General features: G+C 34.2%; 1 protein-coding gene across 1 annotated transcript in view; it reads left to right on the top strand.

Moving 5' to 3' along the window:
- Positions 1-24,705, top strand: part of LRP1B (LDL receptor related protein 1B) — a 1,532,882-nt gene that overhangs the window by 532,202 nt on the left and 975,975 nt on the right. Inside the window, exon 5 of the mRNA XM_059927092.1 lies at positions 12,144-12,401. Coding sequence (XP_059783075.1) covers positions 12,144-12,401 — 258 coding nt within the window. The remainder of the gene's footprint in view (positions 1-12,143; positions 12,402-24,705) is intronic.

The following is a 24,705-nucleotide window of genomic DNA, read 5'->3' as shown; positions in this document are numbered from 1 at the left end:
CACTTGATGGCATGATGGTGTATGAGGAGCTCTGAGCTAGGAGCAAGCCTAGTAGACCAGCACCAGCAGAGAAATCCAGATTTGTCGTTTTTTACTCAGTCACATATGCATGGAGGAAATGATGTACACTATGGTAAGTGGTAAGTGACAGAGAAGTAGCTCAGTGCCTGGAACAGAGTATGTGCTGGGTAAATGCTTGTTGGATGCTTTAAGCAATTTCCTAAACATTCAGGAAGCAGAATAAGGGTATTGGGATACTGAGGGTCAAAAAAAGGGAAGTCAAAAGGCTGGAAGAGATTCAAAGGGTAATGGTTGGTTTTGGGGTTTTTTTGTTTGTTTTGTTTTTGCCAGTTTCATCATGTTATTTAGGGTTCAAGCTGCCTTTGCTGTAGTAGAGGCATCAAAATTGGCTGGGGAGCTCTGCATAATCTCCATAAATGTGCCCCCTCAACCAGTCCCTCCTCAGACAAACATGCAGTCCGAGTACGTGTTTGCTGTGCAAATATAGCTGGCGAATAAGCGACACCACCTGCATTCAGGCAGTATATCCTAAGCCTCTATTCTGTACAAATACTAGAGCTTCACAACTCCCTTTGATAACGTGGCCTGGCCATTGAAAGTATTTTTCTATTTTTTAGAGTACTCCTACCCTATATCTTCTCTGGCCCTTTACTCAGTTGGAATTCACATTCCATGACAGGGCAAGGCAAGGATTTCTGATGGAATTTCCATTACCCAAATTAAGCGTCACACTTTCTTTTTCTACCCACACGACTGTTAATGAGTTTGCCAGTATTGAGGTATAAAACTCCTCATGAATATTCTATGTCTGCTTTTGCTGGTTTTTAAAATTTTTTTTTTAAAGTTTTTGATTTTTTGTTTCCTGGAGGACATCAGTTTCACAGTCTAACACCTTTCTTGATATCTTAAATCTTGTTTCCAGCAACAAATTTGCAAGATTGATAACAGTCTTACCTGTCATGTGTTTTATGTGTCATGACACCTTTGATTTACCCATAGTCTAAAAAAATATTAGACACAGAAAAAATACATGTCTTCCATTTTCTTTACCACTTAACATCTTAGCTGCAATCTAGCTGCTGATATCTTTGTTTGGATCTTAAGAATTACATGGCGACATTTATGGGCTCTAGATTTGACAATCAGTAAACTTTGTTTTCACAAATGACACAATATATAAGTACAAATTTCTATCATTGTATTTTTGTTATAGAATAACTATTGATTGAACTAATATTTAAATCCTCAATATAAAATATGTAATAGATCATGTCATGTTCTACAATTAACTCCCTTTCCTTGTCTTAAAATTGGACAAATATAATGAAAAACAAAAAGAAATGAGGCACATTTAAATTCATAGAAATTACAAGTGGTTTAATTTTCAGATTACACATGGATATATAATTTTTCTATTGTTTTGTTTGAGAAAAGTGTAAGTATAGCACTATCGAAATCCTCAGAAAACCTAAGCTTAAAACCTGACAGAAAAAAAAATTTTTTTTTTCTAATAAGGGAGAAATCTTTTTTTCAGAGAGTTTTCAAGGCATCCCCTGTATCAGTTGCAGTCAACAATGTAATAACAGCAGTTAGAGAATGTCTCTTGAGCACTCTTCCCCCAGAGTTCATATTTGCCCTTGACTTTGATGACAAATATTCTGCATATTCTCCCTATTCAAGCTGCTTAACGTCATTTTAGTCCTGAGAAGAGAAAATCCATTGTATTGAATGCATTTTTAAACGTGTGTGAGCATTTCTTCTTCGCACTAGGATTCATACAGCCTGCATCTTTGCTTTCCATGAAAGATAATACTTGCCAAGTTATTAGACAAATTATATCTTAACAGACTTTAGAAGTTTAGAACAACATACCATCAAATTACAAGGGATATATATCTAGTAAAGTAGCTAAAAGTTTGGTATATAATCACCACTGAGTATTAAGAACTAGTCTGTTTTTTTAATAGCAAAGTAGAAGATTGTGATCTTAAATATAGGTTATCTATTTACATCCATTGGCAGCCCTGTCAGAAAACAGTGAAATAGATTAAATGACCTTTCCCTTTTCCACCTCTAGATAATGAATTTGTAGATGTCTACCTCCTTCCTCCTTATTCTAAGATCATGGTCTTGTTTCATATTCCCCTGAGAAAATAGAAGCAGTCAAAAGAGAACTTTCTCATCCTGAACTACATCTACCAATCTATCTGAATCTAGAACTAATCACTTCATCCTTCTCTTATTTGAATTGAAGAACAAACTGACTTTGTTCCTATCTAAGGCCAATCCCGGCCTTTGTGCATCAGTATCACCTTCTCTCACCTGTACAAGAGTTAGACTCAGACAGTTGTCTTCTTTATTCCTTGAATCATCAAGATATTCTTTTCTCTTGGATCATTTCCATCAGTATACGAGGATGTAGTAAAGAGGCTGCAAAACAACCTCCTTTAAAACTGTATTTCTCTCCAGCTACCACTCCATTTTTCTTTTCCCATTATAGAAAAACTTAGTGTGTTGTCTCTTTCTCTATTTTCTCCTCCTCCTTCAGTGGGTCTTACCTTCTTATCACTTACTTAAACCTCTGTTATCAAGGTTACCAGTGACCTCTAGTTGATTAATTACTCAATTATCAGTCCTTAGCACACAACTTATCCTGTCTCCTCCTTGAATACTTTCCCTTTTAAAGAGTGTATTCTTGGAGTTCTCCTCTTACCTTACTGGGCATTTTTTTCCCCCTCAGTTTATTTTGCTGCATAATCCTCATTTTGTCAGTATTTTCAGCATGACTCAGTGTTCAGTCCTTTGGACATCTTCTCTTCTTTAATTGATTTCCTAAGTGCTCTCACCCTGTATCATGACTTTAAAAACACATCCTCTTCCATGGTTTTATTAAACATCTAGAGACTGAGATTTGCCAGTTTTTATCACCAGCCCTGAGTGCTTTGTTGAACACCAGATTCACTTGAATATTGAGATCCAACTTACCATCTCCATTTGGAAATTTAATGGAAATATCAAACTCTATGTGTCCCAAGCTCTTGATTCTCTCCCCTAATAATGCTTTCTCCAGTGATGGCCATCTTGGTTAATGTGACCCCATTCACCCAATTGTCCAAGCCAAAATGCTGGAGTCTCCCTTGAATCCATTCTTTTTCTCAAACCCTTTATTTCAAACTTTTAAATATGTTCTGAATTGGACTACTTTCTCTAAAGAACAGCGTGCATCCACGTTACTACCAATGCTTTACCTTTCAAGAAGCTAGTCATGCTCAATAAATCTTTGTTAAATGTATAAATAAATATGCAAACACTGAGACAGTATTTTCTTCTTAGGAGACAAAAGTGGCTTTTTAAAGGACCCATGCTTTCAAACTGGAAATTTTTTTTTTTTTTTTTCCCCTTCTTCATTTATTTTTTTTTTTTTCACACACACACACACTGTATTTTATTTTTACAAGAGATAAATCGACTGACACCAAGCATTGTACATGGATGACCACAACAAAAGCAACAATGATTGCAATTACCAAACATGAAACACACTCATACTATGTCATAGTATTGACATTCAGTCCAGTAATCCTCCACTGTAACAGCTCCTTTACTTTGCAGTGAAAATTGATTTGTATATTCTTTGCCTCTGAGTCCTTGTGGAATTTTTTTTTTTTTTTTTTAAATTCAGACAGAAAGTCACAAAAATTATAAAATATTTTTAAAGCAATTTTGTTAATGTTGTTTTTTATTGTGGTAAAAGTCACATAATCTAAAACATAGTATTTTAACCATATTTAACTGTACATTTCAGTGGCACTAAGTACATTCACATTGTTGTGCAACTCTCACCATCATCCATCCCCCCAGTTTTTCACCTTCCTAAACTGAAACTCTGTCCCCATTAAACACTAACTCCCCATTCCCCCTCCGCACCCCCGCACCCCCCAGCCCGTGCCATCTACCAGTGTATTTTCTGACTCTGTGAATTTGACTATTCTAGGTACCTAGTATAAGTGTAAAGCAATTTTTAAATGAGCCAGTATCTATTACTTATTAAACTCAATCATTACCAATTTATAAATTAAAGGGACATGTCTGAATTGGGAAAAATGTGCTTCTATAGCTAAAGAAGTTTCTGTTTGCCACAATTAGAAAGGTGATTAGGAGATTCAAAAGTAGCCATAGGCTACCTCTCAGTAACTAATGTGAATTGACCATCCCTGGACTATCTGCTAATTTTAATATTAATTCAGTAACCTAAAATTTGAATGAACCATACTCTGAGATTTTGAGATTTACCAAAATAACCCTTCAATTTAATTAAATTTATACTTTAATTAATTGAATTCAGTATAATTAAATTTATTTCATTTTCCTGATTAAAAATCACAATGCATTATTTTTGTCATTTTACTTATTGAAATACACTATCATTCTTTATTTTTTTGAAATACACTATCATTCTTAAACTTAAAAAATCAGTAAAATATCTTTAAAAACATTGATGAATCCATATTCAAACAGCCCTTCATGTGCCATTCATTTATTGACCACTTACCATGTGCCAAGTAAGACCTTCCAGTTAGTAGGGGAAATATAATACTTCCTTGATCTGGTGGATAGACTCTTTAAGAAACAGGGAAATTCTGAGAGCTGCTGATTTGCAAAATGAGAACCTCTTTTAGTGTGTGTGTGTGGCACGATGTTATTGGCTTTAACTGTTTTTCAGAAAATGTTCCTTATTCCTGCGAAACAACATATTTCATCGCTTCTCAATCATCACATTTCACATTGAAATATCCTCTAAATGAAGGTAGCGGTATTTCACTATTAACATCCAAATAACAAAAAAGTTACATTGTTTTAAAGTCTGTAATTCAGGTTGATCCGTAGTTTACCTGAGTGAGTTTTCACAATTCCCAAGACAAGATTACAAAAGACAACACTGACCTAATATGCCAGCACTAAACCCATCATCTTCTCGTAAAACTGACTGCTTTTTTTCCTGTTCCTCACTATCACCCAAATCTCACATTTCCACAGAATCCTTGACCCCATGTCCCTTATTATCTACATAAAACAGTAACTACAGTTTAAAACTTCGACTTTATTACATCACCCCATCTCTATGTAGGAACACAATACCACCCATTTAAGGTTCTTCTACCTATTTTCTGAGAAATTAAAATAGCATTTACCTGTTCAGTAATCCAGATGTTCAATACCTGTGTCTACAAGTTTTGTTTTGTTTTTTTACTAATAACCTTGGGTTACCTTCTTTATAATTAAAAAGATAAATACCTTTCTAGATTTATATGTGTGAAATTTAATGTGTTCCTGAACCTCTGTGGATTCTCTGGGGCTTACATTTCTCCACTGGCCCCTGCTTCCAATAGAAATGTCGGCACACATGGTCATTCTTTCTTTCTGTATTGCATCAATCTAAAGGAGAACAGAAATACCTTTTCCTTTTTACCTAACTCCTTTCCAACCTCACTCCAGAATACTACCACCAAGGCAGTGTATAAACAAGACTTTTACATACTACCTTCCCATCTGATTTGAATTATATTACACCACTTTAAAAGTAAAAGCAAAAACAATTTTAGAAATTAAATGGAAAATATATCTATCCTACTATATTCTACTCACACATATCCTATTCTGTGTATCATTTCCCAGTTGATCTTCAAGATATTTTTGCTCGTTATACTCTTTCTAAAATTTATATTGACTTTCCATTGCACCCCAAATTAAAAATAAGTTTATCATCTTGACATTAAATGACCTGTGCAATGTTTTCTCAACCTACTTTCTCAGCTACTGCAAGCTCTATGTGAGTTTGAATCTAGTTCTTTTTACTTAGTAGCTTTGTGATCTTAAGCAAGTTACTTAAACTCTAAATAACTTAGTTTTCTTACCTATAAAATGTGGATAATATTAGCACCTGATTCTTAGAGATGTTGTGAGTATACAATAAACTGATAAAGATGAAGCTAGCTCCTAAAATATGCTCAAAAAGTTTGCTATTGTCATTATCATGATGAAGTACTTTCACCACTAATGCATGCTGTACCCTCAGAAACTGAAAAACTGAGGTTAGTATCTTCCCAACACATCTTAGTCTTTCCCACATCTGTGCTTTTGTCAAAGCTGTTTGCTTCACCTGACTTCCTTTTTTTCTTCTTCAACTTTTTTTTTTTTTTTTTAACCTCTGCATGTCCAATTCCTGTTCTTCCATCAAGGCAAAGCTGAAATCAAATGTCATCATCATTAAGGAACTTTTAACTCTATTAAACAGATATGTTTTTATACATTTGTGCTGCTGTAACAAAATACCACAGACTGGGTAACTTACAGATAACAGAAATTTATTTCTCTAGAGGCTGGAAGTCTGAGATCAGAGTGCCAGCATGGCCTGGTGAGGGCTGTCTTCTGGGGTGCAGACATATTGTATTTTCACATGGCAGAGGGTGCTAGGGATCTCTCTAGAGCCTCTTTTATAAGGGACTTATCTCATTCATAAGGGTTCCAGCTTTGGGACCTAAGCACCTCCCAACTGTCACCTCCCAACACTGTCATCTTTGGGGGTTAGGATTTCAACATATGAATTTAGGGGACTCAAACATTCAATCATAGAAAGATATATCTAACCATTCTTTGGAACTCAGTGTTACTATACATGTTTTATGAAAGGTACCAAACCTGACTTTAAAAATATAGACTTTTATATATAGAGAGAGATGTATATATATGTATATCAGTTTTTCTGTTAGTTATATCTTGAAGACAGACTGTCCTGCTGGTCCCCTTCAGATACTAGTTGAATACCTTAGAGCTATAAATTCTAAAAAATAAAATAAAAAATACAATAAAGCATTTTCATCCAGTCAATTAAGAGTTTAGTATAAATGCATTGTGACAATAAAAGGTAGTGCTAAGAAAAATTACAGTCTAGTTGTAGTAATTACATTTTCTTGCTTAGGTGAAAACTGTTCTTAATGCATTTTAATGTTTCCACATTTGATTCATATTTTACTTTTTCTTTTGTAAAATCTGATAAAATAGTTTCCTCTGACATGTGACACAGCATGTACTTAGAATAAGTATCATTCAGTTCAGTAAAGAGATTTTTCCATTGACAAAATAGTTGAGGAAAATGGAGAAAGAAATTTGGCCATATATGTTTTGGAAACGAAAATATTTCAGCCCTGTATCATTTTTCACTTATATGGTTAATTTTATTCACATTTTCAGTTTGGTTTAGTTGACTTTGGTCTATAATTTATTATATTATTTGAATAATGCTTTTTTTCTCTTTTTTAAACGATAATTTCCTCCTAGTATTTCACATTCAACTTTTTTTGTTCATTGCATAATTTTAGAAGTTTTCTTTTTTTTTAAATTTAGTCTCTTTATACAGATTGCTCTTCATTTTTGTTTCATAGTTCATTTAGTCTCTTTATACAGATTGCTCTTCATTTTTGTTGCATAGTTACACTTCACTTCCTATGAGGGTTTGCATAATTTTTTGCTACAAGTTGTTATCATTCTTCTCATTTCTAACTTCATCATATTTTCCTTATTATTAAAGACTTTATACATTTGTATATGATAAACTAAAAATAAAATTGTTTAAATTATTCTTTAAGTTATTTTAAGTTTGTATTGGTTGAAAACCAATTCTTTGGGCTGTACAGATAACAATTTTCCTTTTTCCCATGTTTTAGTCTGCTCTTCATTTTATATACTTTACATGGAAGTTATCATTTAACCTTTTAAACAGTTGAACCTCATTCTTTTTTTTTTTTTTTCTCATCTTTGAAATAACAGATATTGAGGTGCACCTACCTAACTTCATTCACTGGAGATAATTGCTCACAATTACAGAATTAATTAGGGGAAATCAGAACACAGTATAGATAATACATATTTTTCTATGTGTATATGTGATATAGATACATTTATTATGTACATAAATATTTATTAGGCTTATATTTATTTTTAATTATCTGAATCCACAATTCCAATTACTTAAAGTGAAACTAGCTGAATTAATATTCTTAGAATTGAATGGAAGAATAGGGAGTTTAAATGAAGCTGTAAAAATTAGTTTTATTCACTCTGAAAACATTTATTTAACACCAACTAGCTGTCAAAATCATATTATTATAAGTATATAAAAACATTTTTAGTATATTCTTGACTATGAGAGGAGAAGGATATGTTTGCAAGGATATGGTTATAGTGGCTTGGAATTTAAAGAGATATTTTTATGAATCTAGTCAAATGAGATAGTTCATGTTTCCAAGCTTCTCCTTTTAATTCTCAGTTTTCTAATCAGTTTTTTAAAATTACGACACTGATTAATATAACATGATAGGAAAAAAATCATGTTCTGATTATACACATCTCTATAACTGTTTGGGAGAGAAAATACTCTTTTTTATGCTGTTGATATATGGGTGGGAGTGAAGAGGATGAGGACAGTTTTCCTCCTCCAACATGAATCAGCTGACAGCCTATCGTAGAGGTTTATTCAACTTAAGTCTTGATTCTCTACGCCAGAGTATTGACTGAGGGCTTTCTTGTGTTCCAATCTCTTCTATGTGGAAGGTTAATATTTATTACTTCTCATTAAGTGTTGATGTAGAAAACCCTTTGACTGAAGTCATCTGATGTGTTTTCTAACTGTTCCTTCAAGGAAACTGTTCACAGACTCTCAGTGTGGCATCTGATATGAGCATCACATTTATTCTGATCAGTCTTTTATCATCATTACCCAAGCTAATGATGATCTTCACTTGGCATGTGGAAGCATGTGGTAATAATACCCACTAGAGATCAGTGTAGTGCGGGTAGAGACAGATAACCTTTGTCAGGCCTATGCCCCCTTTCATCATGAAGTAGGAAAAAAAAAGATTTATATCCCTAGCCCCTGATGATTTTCGTGGGTTCTTGTGTTTCAGTAGCTTCTCCCACTCCCATATCAGGCCTTATGTTTTATTTGTCTTATGTGGGAAACCATAGATAATAATTAGCAGAGACACATGAGTATTACTTCAGTAAAGCACATCACAACTAACACCAGAAGTATCCTTCCTCCAGTATGTCATTTGAATTTTAAAAGTCACCATTATTATATCAAACCATGTCAATTTATGAAGCACCTGACTTTCTCTTTATTGGCTTTCTGTTTATCTGAAGCTTTAAAATCAGTGGTTGATACATTTGCATTAAGATAAGCAACTGACTCACTCAAAAAGCAGCTACAAAAATCAAATAGATTGATTAGTTGTGTCCAGTAAGCATTGCCTGTGTTGACCATTAATTTATTTTTATCTCAGTTTCTCAAGAGAAACTCAGTGTTCCTTCATATTCCAGCCTCTCTTCAAAGAATGTTTATGACATACTTAAATTTCCTGACCGGTAGGCAGTTTAGAAATTGTTGTCTACATCTGGACTTCTTACAAGCTTGGCAGTAGTGGTTCATTTTTGAATGAGAGGTGATTTCACTAAAGGTCATTTTGGCTGTCAAATGAAGACCATAAGCACTGACATTAGTGTCAGTATATCTTTGTTAACCTGATAACACAGCTGTCTAAGACACCTTCCTAACCTGAGAAATCCATCCATGATCCAACAGGCTTCAGGAGTGCCAAGTTCAACTGGAAAACAAACAGAGCTAGTACTGTTGAAAAGAGACCAAGTTTAGACTTCCACATTAAGGAATGGCAAGGGCAAGTATTACATGATTCAAGATGGCTTTAAGAGATTGAGAGAGGAGCCAGCTGGCTGACCAAGCTCAGATGTAGTCACTTGACAAGGTTACATAAGCAGAGACAGTTCACAATTTTACTGATTCTTCTAAGAGAACTCTTTAATATTAGTATTTTTGAGACTTACTTTTTGTTGGTTTATACCAAGCAGTCCAGGGACAAGTTCACTTCTCCACTGAGAAGAAACTGTTGGGCTATTTAGTTTATAATCTCACTGAGGTTGTATTGTTGTTTACTTTTGTTTGTTTTGTTGTTTTAAGATAAAAAAACATTTAATGCCTTTCTGAAGGCAGAGAAGAATCCTATGGCTTGATTGAAGTAATTTCTTATGAATAAAAATTCAAATACTCATGGAAGGCCTTGGGATGTGTTTCAGAGTTGACATTTTAGGCCTGTGAGGGAAGACCTAAAATCATCTTCGTTGGAGGGCTCTTCTATTTGAAAGATACACGAGGAGCCTGATAGTCCTACTTCCCCAAGAAATGATGAAGACCATTAAATAATGTGTTCAAAATGTTAGGCGTTTAATTATATTAGCCATAGTATGTACACTTGCTTTTCTCCTACCATTACAGTGTTCAGTATCAGTGTCTTGAGTGATCTAATAATGTTTATGAAATTTCCTGAAGAGACAGTATTTCTCTGGATTCCATCCATAGGTTAAGAAATCCAAATTACTTTGTAACGTTTCACAGAATGTTTCTAACAAACTCTACTGTGTAAGGGTTCCATGTGTCCTTTGGACTTATTCAGAAAATTTGTAGTGAACGACCAATAGGTTCCAGACTTTTTATAAATGCTAGAGATAACATCAGCAGAAGTAGAAAAATACACAAGAGAAATAAATAAGATATATACAATGTATGGTAGTGATAAGTGAAAAATAAACTCGGGAAGGTGTACCGAGAGTGTAGGGGCTTGTAGTTTTTTACAAGATAAAGTGGTAAGAGAAGTCCTCACCAGAACGGTGACATCCAAATAACACCCAAAAGGAGGTCAGCATGTCAAGTCGGCCATTCTGAAATATGATGATTATTCTAGGAAGAAGGAAGAGCCTCTGAGATGGCAGCTTACTTGGCTTGTTCACAGAACAATAAGAAGACCAGTATGTGTGGAGCAAGATAAACAAGGGTGGGAGTAGTAAGGAGATGAAGGAAACGAGGTCAAAGAGTAATGAGAATACACATCAGGTAGGGCTTTATAAACCATTTTAAAGGCTTTGACTTTCTCTCTGATTGAAATGGGAACCCTTTGAGGAACTGGACAGAAGACTTGCTTGATCTGCCTTTTAACATTTTAAGGATATGACTGGCTATTGTGTTGCCGTAGACTCAGGAAGAGGAGGGCATAGGTGGAGACAGAGAAACCAGTTGGAAGGCAGTTGTAATGATCTGGTTGAGACATGATGGCAGCTTGGGGCAGGATGGTAGTAGGAGTCACTGATGTGTTTGACATCAGAGTCAAAGAGATTTGTTGACACGATGAATGTAAGGCAGCAAAAAGGAGAAGTTGGAGGTTTGCAAATTTTCCCTATTCCCTAATTAGCACGAAAGCTACTCTGAATATGATTATAGAGCTAAACTCTTTCAACACTAATTTTACATGGACTTTTACTATTAATTTTATATGTTAAAGGTATTGTGATTCTAATCAATTAGTATGTATTTACCAAAAACTCACCAATCCTAGCACAAGCAAAGATGCATTGTTCCAAAAAGTGGTAGTGAACAAGTTTCTTTTACCTCGAGAATCTTATTTTCCTGACTGTAGAGAAGAAATGTGAAAGGAACTGGTTCAGTGACCATGATCTAGTCACTAAGGAAATGTGTGATTGTTTGGCTCCAGGGGTCAGTTAGGGAGCCAATGAGCCTGAGGTCACAGGTGCTCTTTGTATGAGGCTGTGAGCTTTGCATGTTCCACTCCAGAGAATCTATTTCTGACCTCATACATCCACTTCAAAAAAGCGTGCCCTTGCTCACAAGGGAAGTCTATAACACTGTATGGAGAGGTCAATCCCAATCCATCATCATTGCTAGAAGAACAACTCACAGCATTTCCTTTATTTACCAACAGTGAAAGCAAATAGCATTGTCGTCATATTTAGACAACACATTATGACTAAGGAAATCAAGAATACAAATGCTCAGTGGACTATGTTGTCCTCAAAGAAATGAAGTGATATAGTTACTGAATCATATACCGGTTACTAAAAAATACTTTCGGCAAACAATTTTTAAAATTGTAAAGATGCATTAAAAATATTGGAATAACTTTTAATAAGTAATGCAAAATTATTTTTTAAAAAATGACTCTTTTACTGAACTCACTTTCCTCTCTGCTTTATTCCAGAACCTACAGATAGGCCGCCTTTGCTGTTAATTGCAAATTCTGAAACAATTGAGGTTTTCTATCTTAATGGAAGTAAAATGGCAACCCTGAGCTCAATCAATGGAAATGAAATTCATACTCTGGATTTTATTTACAATGAAGATATGATTTGTTGGATTGAATCGAGAGAATCTTCAAATCAGCTCAAATGTATCCAGATAACAAAAACAGGAAAATTAACAGATGAATGGACAATCAGTATTCTTCAATCCTTTCACAGTGAGTTTCGATTTATATTATATGCCACCCTTTAAGGATTTCATTTGCAGACCAGTAGACGGGATTCTTAGATTTTCTAGCATAGAAAATGGCTTTTGGAAAGCTATATATGCAAATATGAATGTATTTAAATAAGTGTATTCCCTACGTGTTTTGCATATACACACATATACACATAGAATTGCACTGTTTATGTAAGCGGTACATTGAAGGGTTAATTTTAATTCTTTCTTTAATGCTTATTGCAGTATCACCTAGATGAGAACTGTGATCTTTCACTGAATGATAGTTCACAATGTGATAGTGAAGGTGGGATTAAAAAACAACAACAACAAAAAACAAGAAACAGATTTGATAATTATAAGCTCATCAACTGTAGTGTTTGTTAAAATACCTTGAAAACTATTAGTTTTATGCTAATTGGTAACAACTACCTGTGTTTGTTGACTTTTTTCCTAGTAAATCAGAGTGTTTATATATCTTCTTCCAAAAGAGTAATTTGTAATTTGTGATTCACTTGATTTCTCATGTCGGAAATTCACAAACTATTAACTGTCTTTCTCTTTCTGTATATCACATTGTCACATGCACATACATTCCCCCCCCTCACTATTCTGCTCTCTATCCATCCCACATGAGAGTATAAAAATTTATTTGTGCTTGCCTGGGGAAACTGTATGCATGAGAATTTTAAGATGTATTCATTTATTTTATGATTTACAGAAAAAACTTATTCTTACAAATGCTACTATAATATAAAACTTGGTAGAGAAATGAAGGAAATGTACAATCAAGTTAAGAAGAAAAAAAAAGAGTGCTGTGATAGAATAAATTTAGTTTTCAGATGTTGAATGGTGATTTGAATTCAGTAATCATATTTTATTGATGTTTGTGATGTACAGTTTCAGGGACTGGTTATTGATCCTTATTAAATGTAAGAAAATAGTACTATGGAATGTTTGATAATTATGATTAGATTGAATAAAAACAGTGGTAAAGATTGTAAGAAAAATGGAATATGAAGTGAACAGAAGTAAATGTTTAACAAATAGAATCCAACATTTTTAAAATTTTCTTAACATAAGTAAAACAATTGATAAGGTGGGCATTTATTGTGACAGTGGACCAAAAATGCCTAGTGAAAACAGTGGACACTGTCTATTTCAAGGATTCCATGGAGAAATGATAATTCATAATAAACAGTAAATAACTAGTGGTAGTAGCACAAGGAATGTTTCTATGTGATTTGAGTATTTCAGACATTGGCTCAGCCAGCAATTGAAAATCATTTGAACAAAAGACTCTGGTTTCTGCCATGTTAGTGATTACCTCAACTAATCCAAATGTATTTGTCCCTAGCAAATGGAATACTGGCAGTCAAATAACTAGAATATTCACTAAGTCATCAGGTAAAATTATTTTCCAAGGATACTTAAGCAACTTTTTTTCTACATTTAATATGCCCTAATAATAGTAGTAATCCTTTCTTTAATATGTATTTTTAAACAACTTTAATAGTACATCTCAGATTGGTCAAGCAACTCTACATTAGAATATTGTAGAAAATAATCCAGAATTTAGATTTCATGTGATTTATTAACAATTCTTGGCAAATCTAGAAAAATAGAGATTGACTTTGTTAGGTAGTTCACTAAAATGATGAACAGACATTCATTTTGAACTATACAAAATTAATGCAATGGAAACATCTTAATTAGAATAAATAGTTGTTAATGAAGTCAGATTTAAGCCATGCAATACCAGTCACTTTAGAAAGAAGTGATTAAATGTGTGGAAGTAATACAGTGATGGGAGTGGAACAGAGGTGTGAGCTGGGCTGGGCTCCTCTATCATTGCTTGTAAGCCATGTATTTTATCAACATGTCACAGAACAGCTTCCAATGGGCTCTGCATTCACCATGACAATTTGTGAGTTGATAATGAAGTTTGAATATTCTTTGCATATGTAATTACCTAAAATCTCTGTTGTACCATATAAGCAAAAATAATGAACTGATGGGAGTATGCCTGAATACCTGTCACTAGCCACTATTCCAGAGATTATCTCTTTAGGTTTTCCTCCCTCATTATCTTTAGATACTTTTCTCTGAATTTACCTGAATAAAACATTCTTTTTTGGAAAAAAATAAAACTTTTATTTTTCAAAGTATTACTATGAGGAGAATCATTACAGGTCAAACCGACTTGAATTTAAAATTTACATAATATTTTAGTAAACATCTTATTGCAATATTAAAATTTTTATTGCATATCTCATCTCACTGGATACCCACCACATCTCTGTGGAGTATGCAGGAGAGATACTCTTCCCATTTTATAATAGACACAATTTTAACTACAGAACTAAGATGTGTTAGGCAATACTGAATGGCTAAAAAGAAGGCAGAGATAGGACATCTAAATCCTATGTTCTTTCTTCTACATTAACAAAGGCAAATACAGGTCCCTTCAAAGAATTTCCCAAGTCTAGCACAAATAATCATATCTACAACTTATTAAATGTGCTAAAAGACTACATGCAATAGGGAGGCATTATTAGTCCCCTTATGCTGAAGGGAAAAATCGAGACTCTGAATTTGGGCCAGACTTCTTAGCCTTCGCTACACCACACTGCCCCAGTGGTCTCAACTTTTGTTTTTCATTTCACAGCCAAAACAATCAGGTACACTAACATTAGTAACAGTGGCTCACAAAAGACAGTGTCTACATGGGAGAGAGGTATAAGAATCTTGGAAGGGGGTGGACAAGATGAGTTGTACCAAGGCCATGTCATTTGAAAAGGTCCAACACATGATTCTGATACGGCCACCTAGGGAGGCCTACCTTTAATACTGAGAATCATGTCTAAGCAATATTGTGAGAGAATGAGGAAGGCTGATAATAATGTGCTCAATAAACTATATTGACAAAAGGAACATTGGGGAAAATGCTAGAGATTATATTTTGAATTGAATTCGTTCTTCTTTATAAAGATACTTGATATTTATTAACTAGTATTTTTGCCTGAAAGTTACAAAATACTAGATTTTGAAGAAAATTTTGGAATTAAGTGTTTTGTAAGCAAAATATGTTCTCCAGGGATTCACGTAAAGTACATTTACGGCAACTAATTATTTCTCCCACGTTTTTCTCGGGGAGTACTGTGGTAGGAACACAGATACCTAAAATCAGCAAAAATGATGGGATCCCTAACAGTAGTGATGCCCAGCTATTTTCCTCAGGACAAAGTGCACAATGATGATTGAGACAGATAGGATTATTTTCTGGGTGTATCCCTTATTAAGAAAGATGATTCAGGACCAATTGTTCTCTTCCAGGTATATAGTATATACTTTCATTCTGTTTTTATGTATATTCAGTATTCTGCAAAATTTGAGTATCACTTATTAGGATTCTGATTTAGACTTAACCAGCTTGTCTTCATCCATTCATGGGCTCAGCTACAGTCTAGCAGAGTGTGCCAGGCCCAAAACTATAAAGGATTGCTTATTCTTTATACACTTTGCTTCTGAATTAGCCCCATTCACTGGCTTTTATCTTTCTTTTATTTGGTCTGTTTCGATATCAACTTAATTCATTTTCCATTTGAATCTCTGCCTTGATCCTTGATTGGATAATTTTTGGATTCACTTTACCCATGTCTTTTCTCAATCCTACTTCTTTCTGTTGAGTTAGCAATTCTCTAATAATCATATAATATTAATAGATGACATTTACTGAATGTTTATTTTGTGCATTAACAATTATACACACATACCTCTCTACTATCACAAAAGTTATACATGTATACTGTATAAAATAGTTTATAGATAAGACAATGAGCTTAAATAAATGAAATACTTTTTTAATTTAAAGGAAACCTTGACCTCTTAATCTCAATAGATACTGAGTAATGGCCTTTCTTAATTGTGCAGTATTCCCTATTTGCTTCTACCCAGCCTAGGAATTTCATAGCCTTCAGTGCTTCACAAACATCCTCCATCAAGTTATGACTGGGCAAAAATGACCAGGCTGTGTCCCTACTGTAAATACAAGCATAGCAAGCATAGTCTTGGGACAAAATAATCAACCTATAAGAGTAGAAATGCTAGATTCAAATAGTGTCAGCTCACAGGAGTCTGCACTTTAGAAGATGATCATGGAACTTTGCAGCAACACCCTAAGATTACACAGTGTCACAGAATGGTATCATCATCATAGAAACTTGGCATGCAGTATTTAAGCATGTGACTTGTAAATAAAGTATTTTTATGACCTTTCCTCTGCAATTATCTTTCTCCATATGATTGGAGAAAAGTCATTCACATTGTTTTAATTTGCCTTTATATGATCACTAGTGAAGTTGTCCACTCCATTGTGGACTTATATGTTCACGTCAGTCTCGACAGATCTGCTTCAGTGATCATAATGCTCCATTGCTTAAAGTTAAAATAAAAAATATTCAGTGGCTTCCCATTTATCTAAGGAAAAAAATGAAACTTCATTTTACGGCTTCTCTGCAGGCCTCTACCTTGCCTCTCCCCACTCAAATCACATGTTCCACCTAAAAACAAAATACTAGCACTTCCTTTAATGCACTTTGTTTTCTCATTTCCATATGTGTTTGTATATGCTGGTTCTTCACCATAGGCCATAGTTGTCATTTCCTATAACCAAGTGTCTCTTTCTTACTCATGTTTTAAGGTATAATATCCTTTCCAGAAGTTTTTCTTTTCAGCTTAGCAGCCCTTCCTATGTGATCCTGGGACATCATAGTACAAATGCATTATATTTTATTTGTGTGTTTACCTGTCAGATTCCCAAATAAAGGGTAACTACTTTAAGTTTAGGATGTGTGTTTTATTCATCTTTGAATCAGATTTCAGCAAAATGCCTATCTGTTCTAGAATAAACATAGGTAACAAGTAAAAGATGAGGGTGGAGAATTAGAGGGGAGAAGGGTAAGACCAACTTCTGGAGAGACCATGCCAAATCACTACTAGAGACATGGAGAAAACCAGTCTGCATTATTGCTAAGTAAGTTCTTTTCTGTGTCTAGATAATAGCCTCACATGTTAATCTTGGTGTCCTTGAGATACAGGTCTGTTCAGCAACTATTGGCCTTTATTTGGGTTCAATCTCTGACTTCCCCAGGGTCAGTAAATTTGCCTATAGATTTATTTTGGAACCTAACCTCGATGACAATGGAAAAAACTTGATCTAGATCTGTTTGAGTCTCCCCACCCCCCAAAGCAGTTGTAATTAAACAGTATTGGAGCCAAAGGTCTTAAAATAGAGGTCAATTAATTCTTAGCACAGGAATAAAATACAACAACACAGCTTGGAATCTTAACCTTTCTCCTCCCCTCAGTCTGATTAGACATTTTCTTAAGAAGGAGGTTCTACTATCTTATATTTAGGTCCTTAGATGCGTAAAACAGTAGATGTGCTTCCCATCTCAATCCTGTATACTTAGTTATTATCAAGGCCCTAAATGTTTTTGGGGTAAGAAGTAAAGAGCAAAGTCAGGATGTTCTTTGTATCTCTCAACCTCTGAGAAGCCCTGTTAGTTACCTCCAACCTAGAAATGTATGCATTTAATTCTTTGTGAGAGATGAAGTATATTCAGCAATTAATCAATTTTGGTTTTAGCATTTCATTAGAGAAAGTTCAAAAATTGAACTCTGAGCTCAGGAGAAGAGGAAATGGTGATGATCATCCTAATCTTATAAATTACTGAGATTTTTTATTAAATAAAATGAAAATGAGAGACATAAAGGAAATGAAAGAAAATAAAAGAATATTTTCTGATCTAGATTTCCCACTCCAAAAAAAAAAGTCATGGTGTTGTTGTTGTTGTTTTAGCTGTGTAGAATCCAGACTTTTTGATCAGCATATTTTGTGGACATCTAAATTTTGCACAAAAATCTTGGCTATAGAAACTAGTTTTATATTATTCCCTAAGAAACATCTGAGAAGAATCCAAAACACATCATCCATATAAGAAGGATATTATAAGTATTTATTTATTTTATTTATGGCCTTGTTGGGTCCTCGTTTCTGTGCGAGGGCTTTCTCCAGTTGTGGCAAGCGGGGGCCACTCCTCATCGCAGTGCGCGGGCCTCTCACCATCGCGGCCTCTCTTGCTGCAGAGCACAGGCTCCAGACGCGCAGGCTCAGTAATTGTAGCTCACGGGCCCAGCCGCTCCGCGGCATGTGGGATCTTCCCAGACCAGGGCTCGAACCCGTGTCCCCTGCATTGGCAGGCAGATTCTCAACCACTGCGCCACCAGGGAAGCCCTATTATAAGTATTTATTCTCAGAGATACATTTTTATTTAACTGCTGTTTGATAAGCAAATGGATGTTTTATTAAACTCTTTATACTTCTTAAAAGCTCCTCATCTTTTATTTAGCATATTTATATGGAAACATAAAAATGACTTTTTCTGAGACATGGCTGCTGTGTGTGTGCGCACATGCATGTGTAGCTAGTTATTACAACACATGCTTGCTGGGATCTGGAATTTTTACAAAGTGATAAGACCATCCACTGAGAACTCAAAAAAAACACGACAGTTAAAATTAGCAAAGATGTTGATCTGAAGACATATATCCAAAGAATATTTTAAATTCTCCTGATACCATATGCTCAATGTTGTAGGCATTGTATTAAATTATTCCTTAATTTTTTATATTAACATTACATAAATTTATACTTTGGAATAAGTAACCTGTTCTAATTGACAATCAGTACAAAACCATAAAATGCCATCCTGAATGCCTAGAAAAGAAAAAAAATTTAAAAAGTCTGCGTACTCTGTTACTCTACAAATTGGTCTTTATTGTTAGTTCAGTTGCCAGGCTGGAAATAACTCAATTACTATTTTATTGTCATTTGGCGACATACTTGAAATTAACTGAAGCAGAAATTAGAGATGTGCTAAGCTTCAATTGTTCATATTCATTTTTTCTATGAATTTGATAAAATATATTTCACATACACACTAAATATAAATATACTCCCCTCCAAATTTTGTTGTTTGCCATGTAGAACTGTTAAATCATTATTCTCATAGTATGCTTTGTCTAGATTCACATTTCTGTTTGTTTTATTAATGGATTTTAATTATCACATTTCTGTTTATTTTATTAATGGATTTTAATTATCAAAGTGGAAATTTCTTCATGATCCCATTACAGCGCCATATACCAGGTAGAACATAATGTTTAGCAGTTTACTTTATCTACCAACCTGAAACTTGGAAAGTAAGATGCTCTTTTCATTGTGAATAACTCATGAAATATATTTGAAATCCATGATGTATACTCACTCTAACTGGTGTTTCTGTCTTGGTAAACTTTATCTTGGTAGAAGAGAGAAGGAAGTAAGGGAAGAAGAGAAAAGATATGGAAAAAAGAGAAATTATTACTTTTCTGGCAAGTAGACTAGTAAAATAATTTCTGACTTAATATGTATTTGATAATTTTTCACTTTAAATATAATACTGTCATAGTGTATTTTCCTTACTTTTATTTTGTTTTGCTTTTTCTTAAGGGATTTATGCCATGTAAAATGAGCATTTTTTTCTCATATTTCTTGGCCATCAGAAGATTTTAATCTTGTAAAGACATTTACAAAATACTAGGAATTATCAAATCTAAAGACAGCAGTAGGAGCCAAATTAAGCAAGGTAATAAAACTGGCATGTATAGGATTTCAGTTTTTGAGTAAGATTCTTTTTTCTTTTTTTTTTTTTTTTTTCAGGCTGTAATGTCCTGTGACTTACAGATTTGCTGTAACACTGGGCTTTGTATTTTCCTCACCATGGTATTTGGGATGAGTTGATATGGTCCTAGCTCTGTCATTAACTAGCTGTGGGACCTTAAACAAATAATTTTAGAGTGAAATCACTTGTTCACATAATAGCTGGAATCCCTCTCAGATCTAAACATACTTTCCCCTTCCATTCCCTTCTGTTTGATATTCTTGTAATTTGCAGTATGCCCGTGTCTTTGTGTGCATGTGCGTCTACCTCTCGTCTACTTTTTTTTTCCTCTCACCTAATTACTCACAATAGGTATATTTTAATCATTGTATAGTACTGTTCTCTAAGCTATGTTCCTTGGGACACAAGTTTTCCTGGACATTCTTAGAAAAAATGAGTTTGTGGTCAAATGAGTTTAGGAAATTTTGCATCTGTATGCCCTTATTGGAGATTTATATGTATATTATTAGCCTATTAAAGATTCTGAGGAGTCCTTCTGTAAAGTACCTATTTTACTTTGTTTAGCTCAGGATTTCCTTAATTTCTCTGAGTACTGAACATTTTATTGGTATTTTTGTGGGTATGTCTGTGAGTGCATTTCTATGGGTGCTTGTTTCTAATGACATGTTATGAATATGTTTATGTGTCTACTACATATTAACATTCTAAATATCTAGTGTTTTATATTATCCACTTTGAGAAATATTGTTTTAGAGGTCTTATGGAATATCACTCATATTGTATCCTCCTACCACTTTTTACTGTCTCTGTGGCTAAACCTGTAAGGGTGGTGTTTACAAGGAGATATAGAGAATTACTGTAATAACAGTTTTCTAGCTATCTCTTCCCAAGAGCCCAACTACTTTTAGTTTGTACCCAGAGGGTTATGAGAGTTATAGGCTCCATATACCACAAGCCCTGAGACTGTGGTGACAAAACCAGAGACCATTTCAGAACTGGAACTTAGAGGAATTAGTTATGCAGCAAAGATTTGGTCATGTGTGAATTTCATGCCAGGAAAGAGCCTAGCTAAAAGATGACTGTAGTTGATAATGGTAACAAAGAGTGTGTTCTGGAACTAACTTAGTATTGCAGCCAGTGTCAAGTAATTCCAATTTAATTATAACAATTTTTCCATGAGCTGGATAAATGTATGGTGACAGAAACTCTTAATGGTAGAAGAACAGTGTCAAATGATGAGATGGTCATGTAGATGGTGAAGGATTTTTTAAATGATTATGAAATATAAATCTAGATTAAAATGTATGTATATTTTAAATATGTATATTAAAATATTCTGTAAGTCTTTGTCATCTTTTTTTTTTTTTTTTTTTTGGCTGAGTTGAGTCTTCGTTGCTGTGTGTGGGCTTTCTCTGGTTGTGGCGAGCGGGGGCTACTCTTCGTTGCGGTGCGCGGGCTTCTCATTGTGGTGGCTTCTCTTGTTGCGGGGCACAGGCTCTAGGCGTGCGGGTTTCAGTATTTGCAGCATGCAGGCTCAGTAGTTGTGGCTTGCAGGCTCTAGAGCGCAGGCTCCGTAGTCATGGCACACGGGCTTAGTTACTCCACAGCATGTGGGATCTTCCCAGACGAGGGATCGAACCCGTGTCCCCTGCATTGGCAGGTGGATTCTTAACCACTGTGCCATCAGGGAAGTCCAGTCTTTGTCACCTTAATGACAACATTTACTTGGTAAAGTTATATAAAGTCTCTTGACAACTTTTGTTGTTTTAATGTGAGAATTAATCTGTATCATTTTAATCTCCCTGTTTTAAGGTGTTAGTGAAGAGATCTATCTATCAAGTACAATTATTCAGTCCAGTTTCACTAAGAAAAAGCAGGTAGTTATACTGTATATCCAAAACTGAATGGTAGGGAAAGGCCTATGTACTACTAATCAACAATGAGACAAATTTTCAAACAAATCTATGGTTTAAAACATGTCTGACAAATGTACTAGAGAGTACATACATAAGAATAACATAAAAGAAATGTTACTTTTTTGTGTGTGACGGTCATAAGAATGACATTATTATTCTTATAACCAAAGAAGATTCTATTTAAAATTTTTATGTTGTTGGGAGATTCTATTTTGTTTAATGAAAATAACAACAGCAACAAAAACCTTGTGGCTTGATAGAACAGTTCAGCTTGTCTGAGCAGTTCAGAATAACTTAGTATCCATATGAAACACCTCACTTGGCCTTAAGACTTAGTTTGGTTGTTTGTGTTATTTAAAAATATTTTGTTAAATTTTTTGGAGTCATGAGAGGTGAATGAATTCAAAATTATTATAAAATTTTAGAGCTTTGAGGATTTGATTTGTAAGAAAGGTATAACTTGAGTAAATTAGAACTATCATGGTTACCGCTATAAAAATTTTGAACTTGAAGGGGTACATTATAATTGTGATTACTTATGCAAAACGCCATTGGCAATTACATCAGGTATTTAGATAATTTGTGCAAAAAGATGTTTGTTCCTAAAATGAGGATAATTGAGACAACATGTTGCTAATTATGAAGTATGCAAATGATCATCTCAGTGTTACATTCCATTCTATATGTTTAGTCTGAGCTTTTGTTTCTGAGACTCTCAGTTAATGTCGTTCTTCCTATGTCCATGGGATGATATTCACACAATATACATGGAGTATCAAGGTAATTATTTTGATAAATTCAAGCTGAATCATTTGTGTTTTTCAAATTTATTCTCTTGAATTATGGGAATTTAATTATTTTTGTAGTTCATATTGAATGTTGTACCTGATTTATTTCTAAGCACATTATATAATGTTAAAAGTATTGAAAGATGACTCTAGTCATATATATATATATATATTTATATATACAACAAATACTTAACTTTATTAGAGCTTTTTGTCGAGCCTTTAACAAGACATTACTTTAAGATTAATAATATTGATATTTTGGCATGGTCATAGATCAAGTGGTATTAATATGTGAAAACCAAAGTTTTAAAATATGTATATTTTTCAATTCAAAATTGTACCTAAGATAAGGTGGGGGTTGAGCTATTATGTAATGTATATGCCTTATATACACCTCTTAAATTCTTATATACACCTCTTAAATTCTTATAAATATGAGTTATTTCAGAATTTACTGTTGCAGTTATTTAATTTAGTGTATGTGGATTTCAATGTGAGTTAAATATTCTATAGTTCTGAATGCTGTGAACTGTATCTTTCACCCTAAAATTCATATGTTGAATCCCTAATCCCCAATATGATAGGATTTGGAGGTAGGGCTTTTGAGAGAGATTTAGGTTAAAGTCGTGGTAGTAGAGCTCCTATGATGTGATTAATACCCTTGTAAGAATAAGACGTGGCCAGAGTTCTCTCTCTCTCTCTCTTCCATGTGAGGTTACACCAGAAGGTGGCTACCTGAACCAGGAAGAGTCCTCACCAGACATAGAATCTGCTGGCACCTTGATCTTGGACTTCTCAGCCTCCCAAGCTGTGGGAAACAGATGTTTATTGTTTAAGACACCCAGTCTATGGTATTTTGTTATAGCCTGAACTGACAGGCTGTTATATTCAAAATGAAAAGAGAAGACATTCTTCTTTCATTCTAAAAATATATTTCTTTCCTAATGTACCCATCTGGAGTGTCATGGGACAAATCCCCAGAAAAATAACACTCTGCCTCCATTTGTATAAATCTTAGGTTAGCTGTAGAATAAAATGTCTGAGGTGGAGAACTGTTAATTCCTCATTGCTGGACTAGCTTAAATCCTCATTTCTTCTGTGTCATTCCTCAATTCAGAGATGCCCTAATACCTTTCAGGATGCCTCAATGTGACTCCTAGAAATAATTTCCACTCATGTCAAACAAATTAATCACTTGGTGACTGGTTTTGATCATTGGATTTGACTCTTAAAAAAGAAAAAGCAATCCAAAGGCATTAATTGATTTTTATTACGTATGTGTCTCCACAGAACTCATACCATTTCATTACCATTATGCAACTGACCCTAACAGTAGAGTAAGTTTAATACCTGAAATGTTTGCCAATAGCAAACATGGCTGAGGAAGCATCCTACAAATATTTGGTCTTTGGGCTTCTCAATTGATACTTCTTTTACCAGGCCCAGTGCAAGTGATAACATTGGTTTAACTGAACCTCGCTTTAATAACAGAATTAATCCACTAAAACTACATCAATACACACTCTTCTTCACTTATTGTACACTGGAGCTCATACCTAGGGGAAACATCATTTTCTACTTGTTGTGCTTCAGATTCTGGGTCTATAACTTGGGTAGGTTAAGAGATATGACAACTATGAATAATAAACAATAAAATATAGTATATATTATATAAGATGTTATATAATAATTGAATAATATAAATATATAATAATAAGAATCAGTTAATTAAAATTCTGTTTTTTTAGAGACATGATCAAAAGGTGAAAGGTAGTCTAAAATAATCTAATATGTGCCAACAGAAGTAGTCTAGATAACTGGTAGTCTCAGAGACAAATCAGGGCCAAGGTGTCAGTAAATTCTTACTT

Source organism: Balaenoptera ricei, chromosome 7, assembly GCF_028023285.1.
Source record: "Balaenoptera ricei isolate mBalRic1 chromosome 7, mBalRic1.hap2, whole genome shotgun sequence".
Classification (NCBI taxonomy): Eukaryota; Metazoa; Chordata; class Mammalia; order Artiodactyla; family Balaenopteridae; genus Balaenoptera; species Balaenoptera ricei.
Note: the sequence above shows the minus strand (reverse complement) of the source record. Positions and strands in the feature narration are given on the sequence as shown.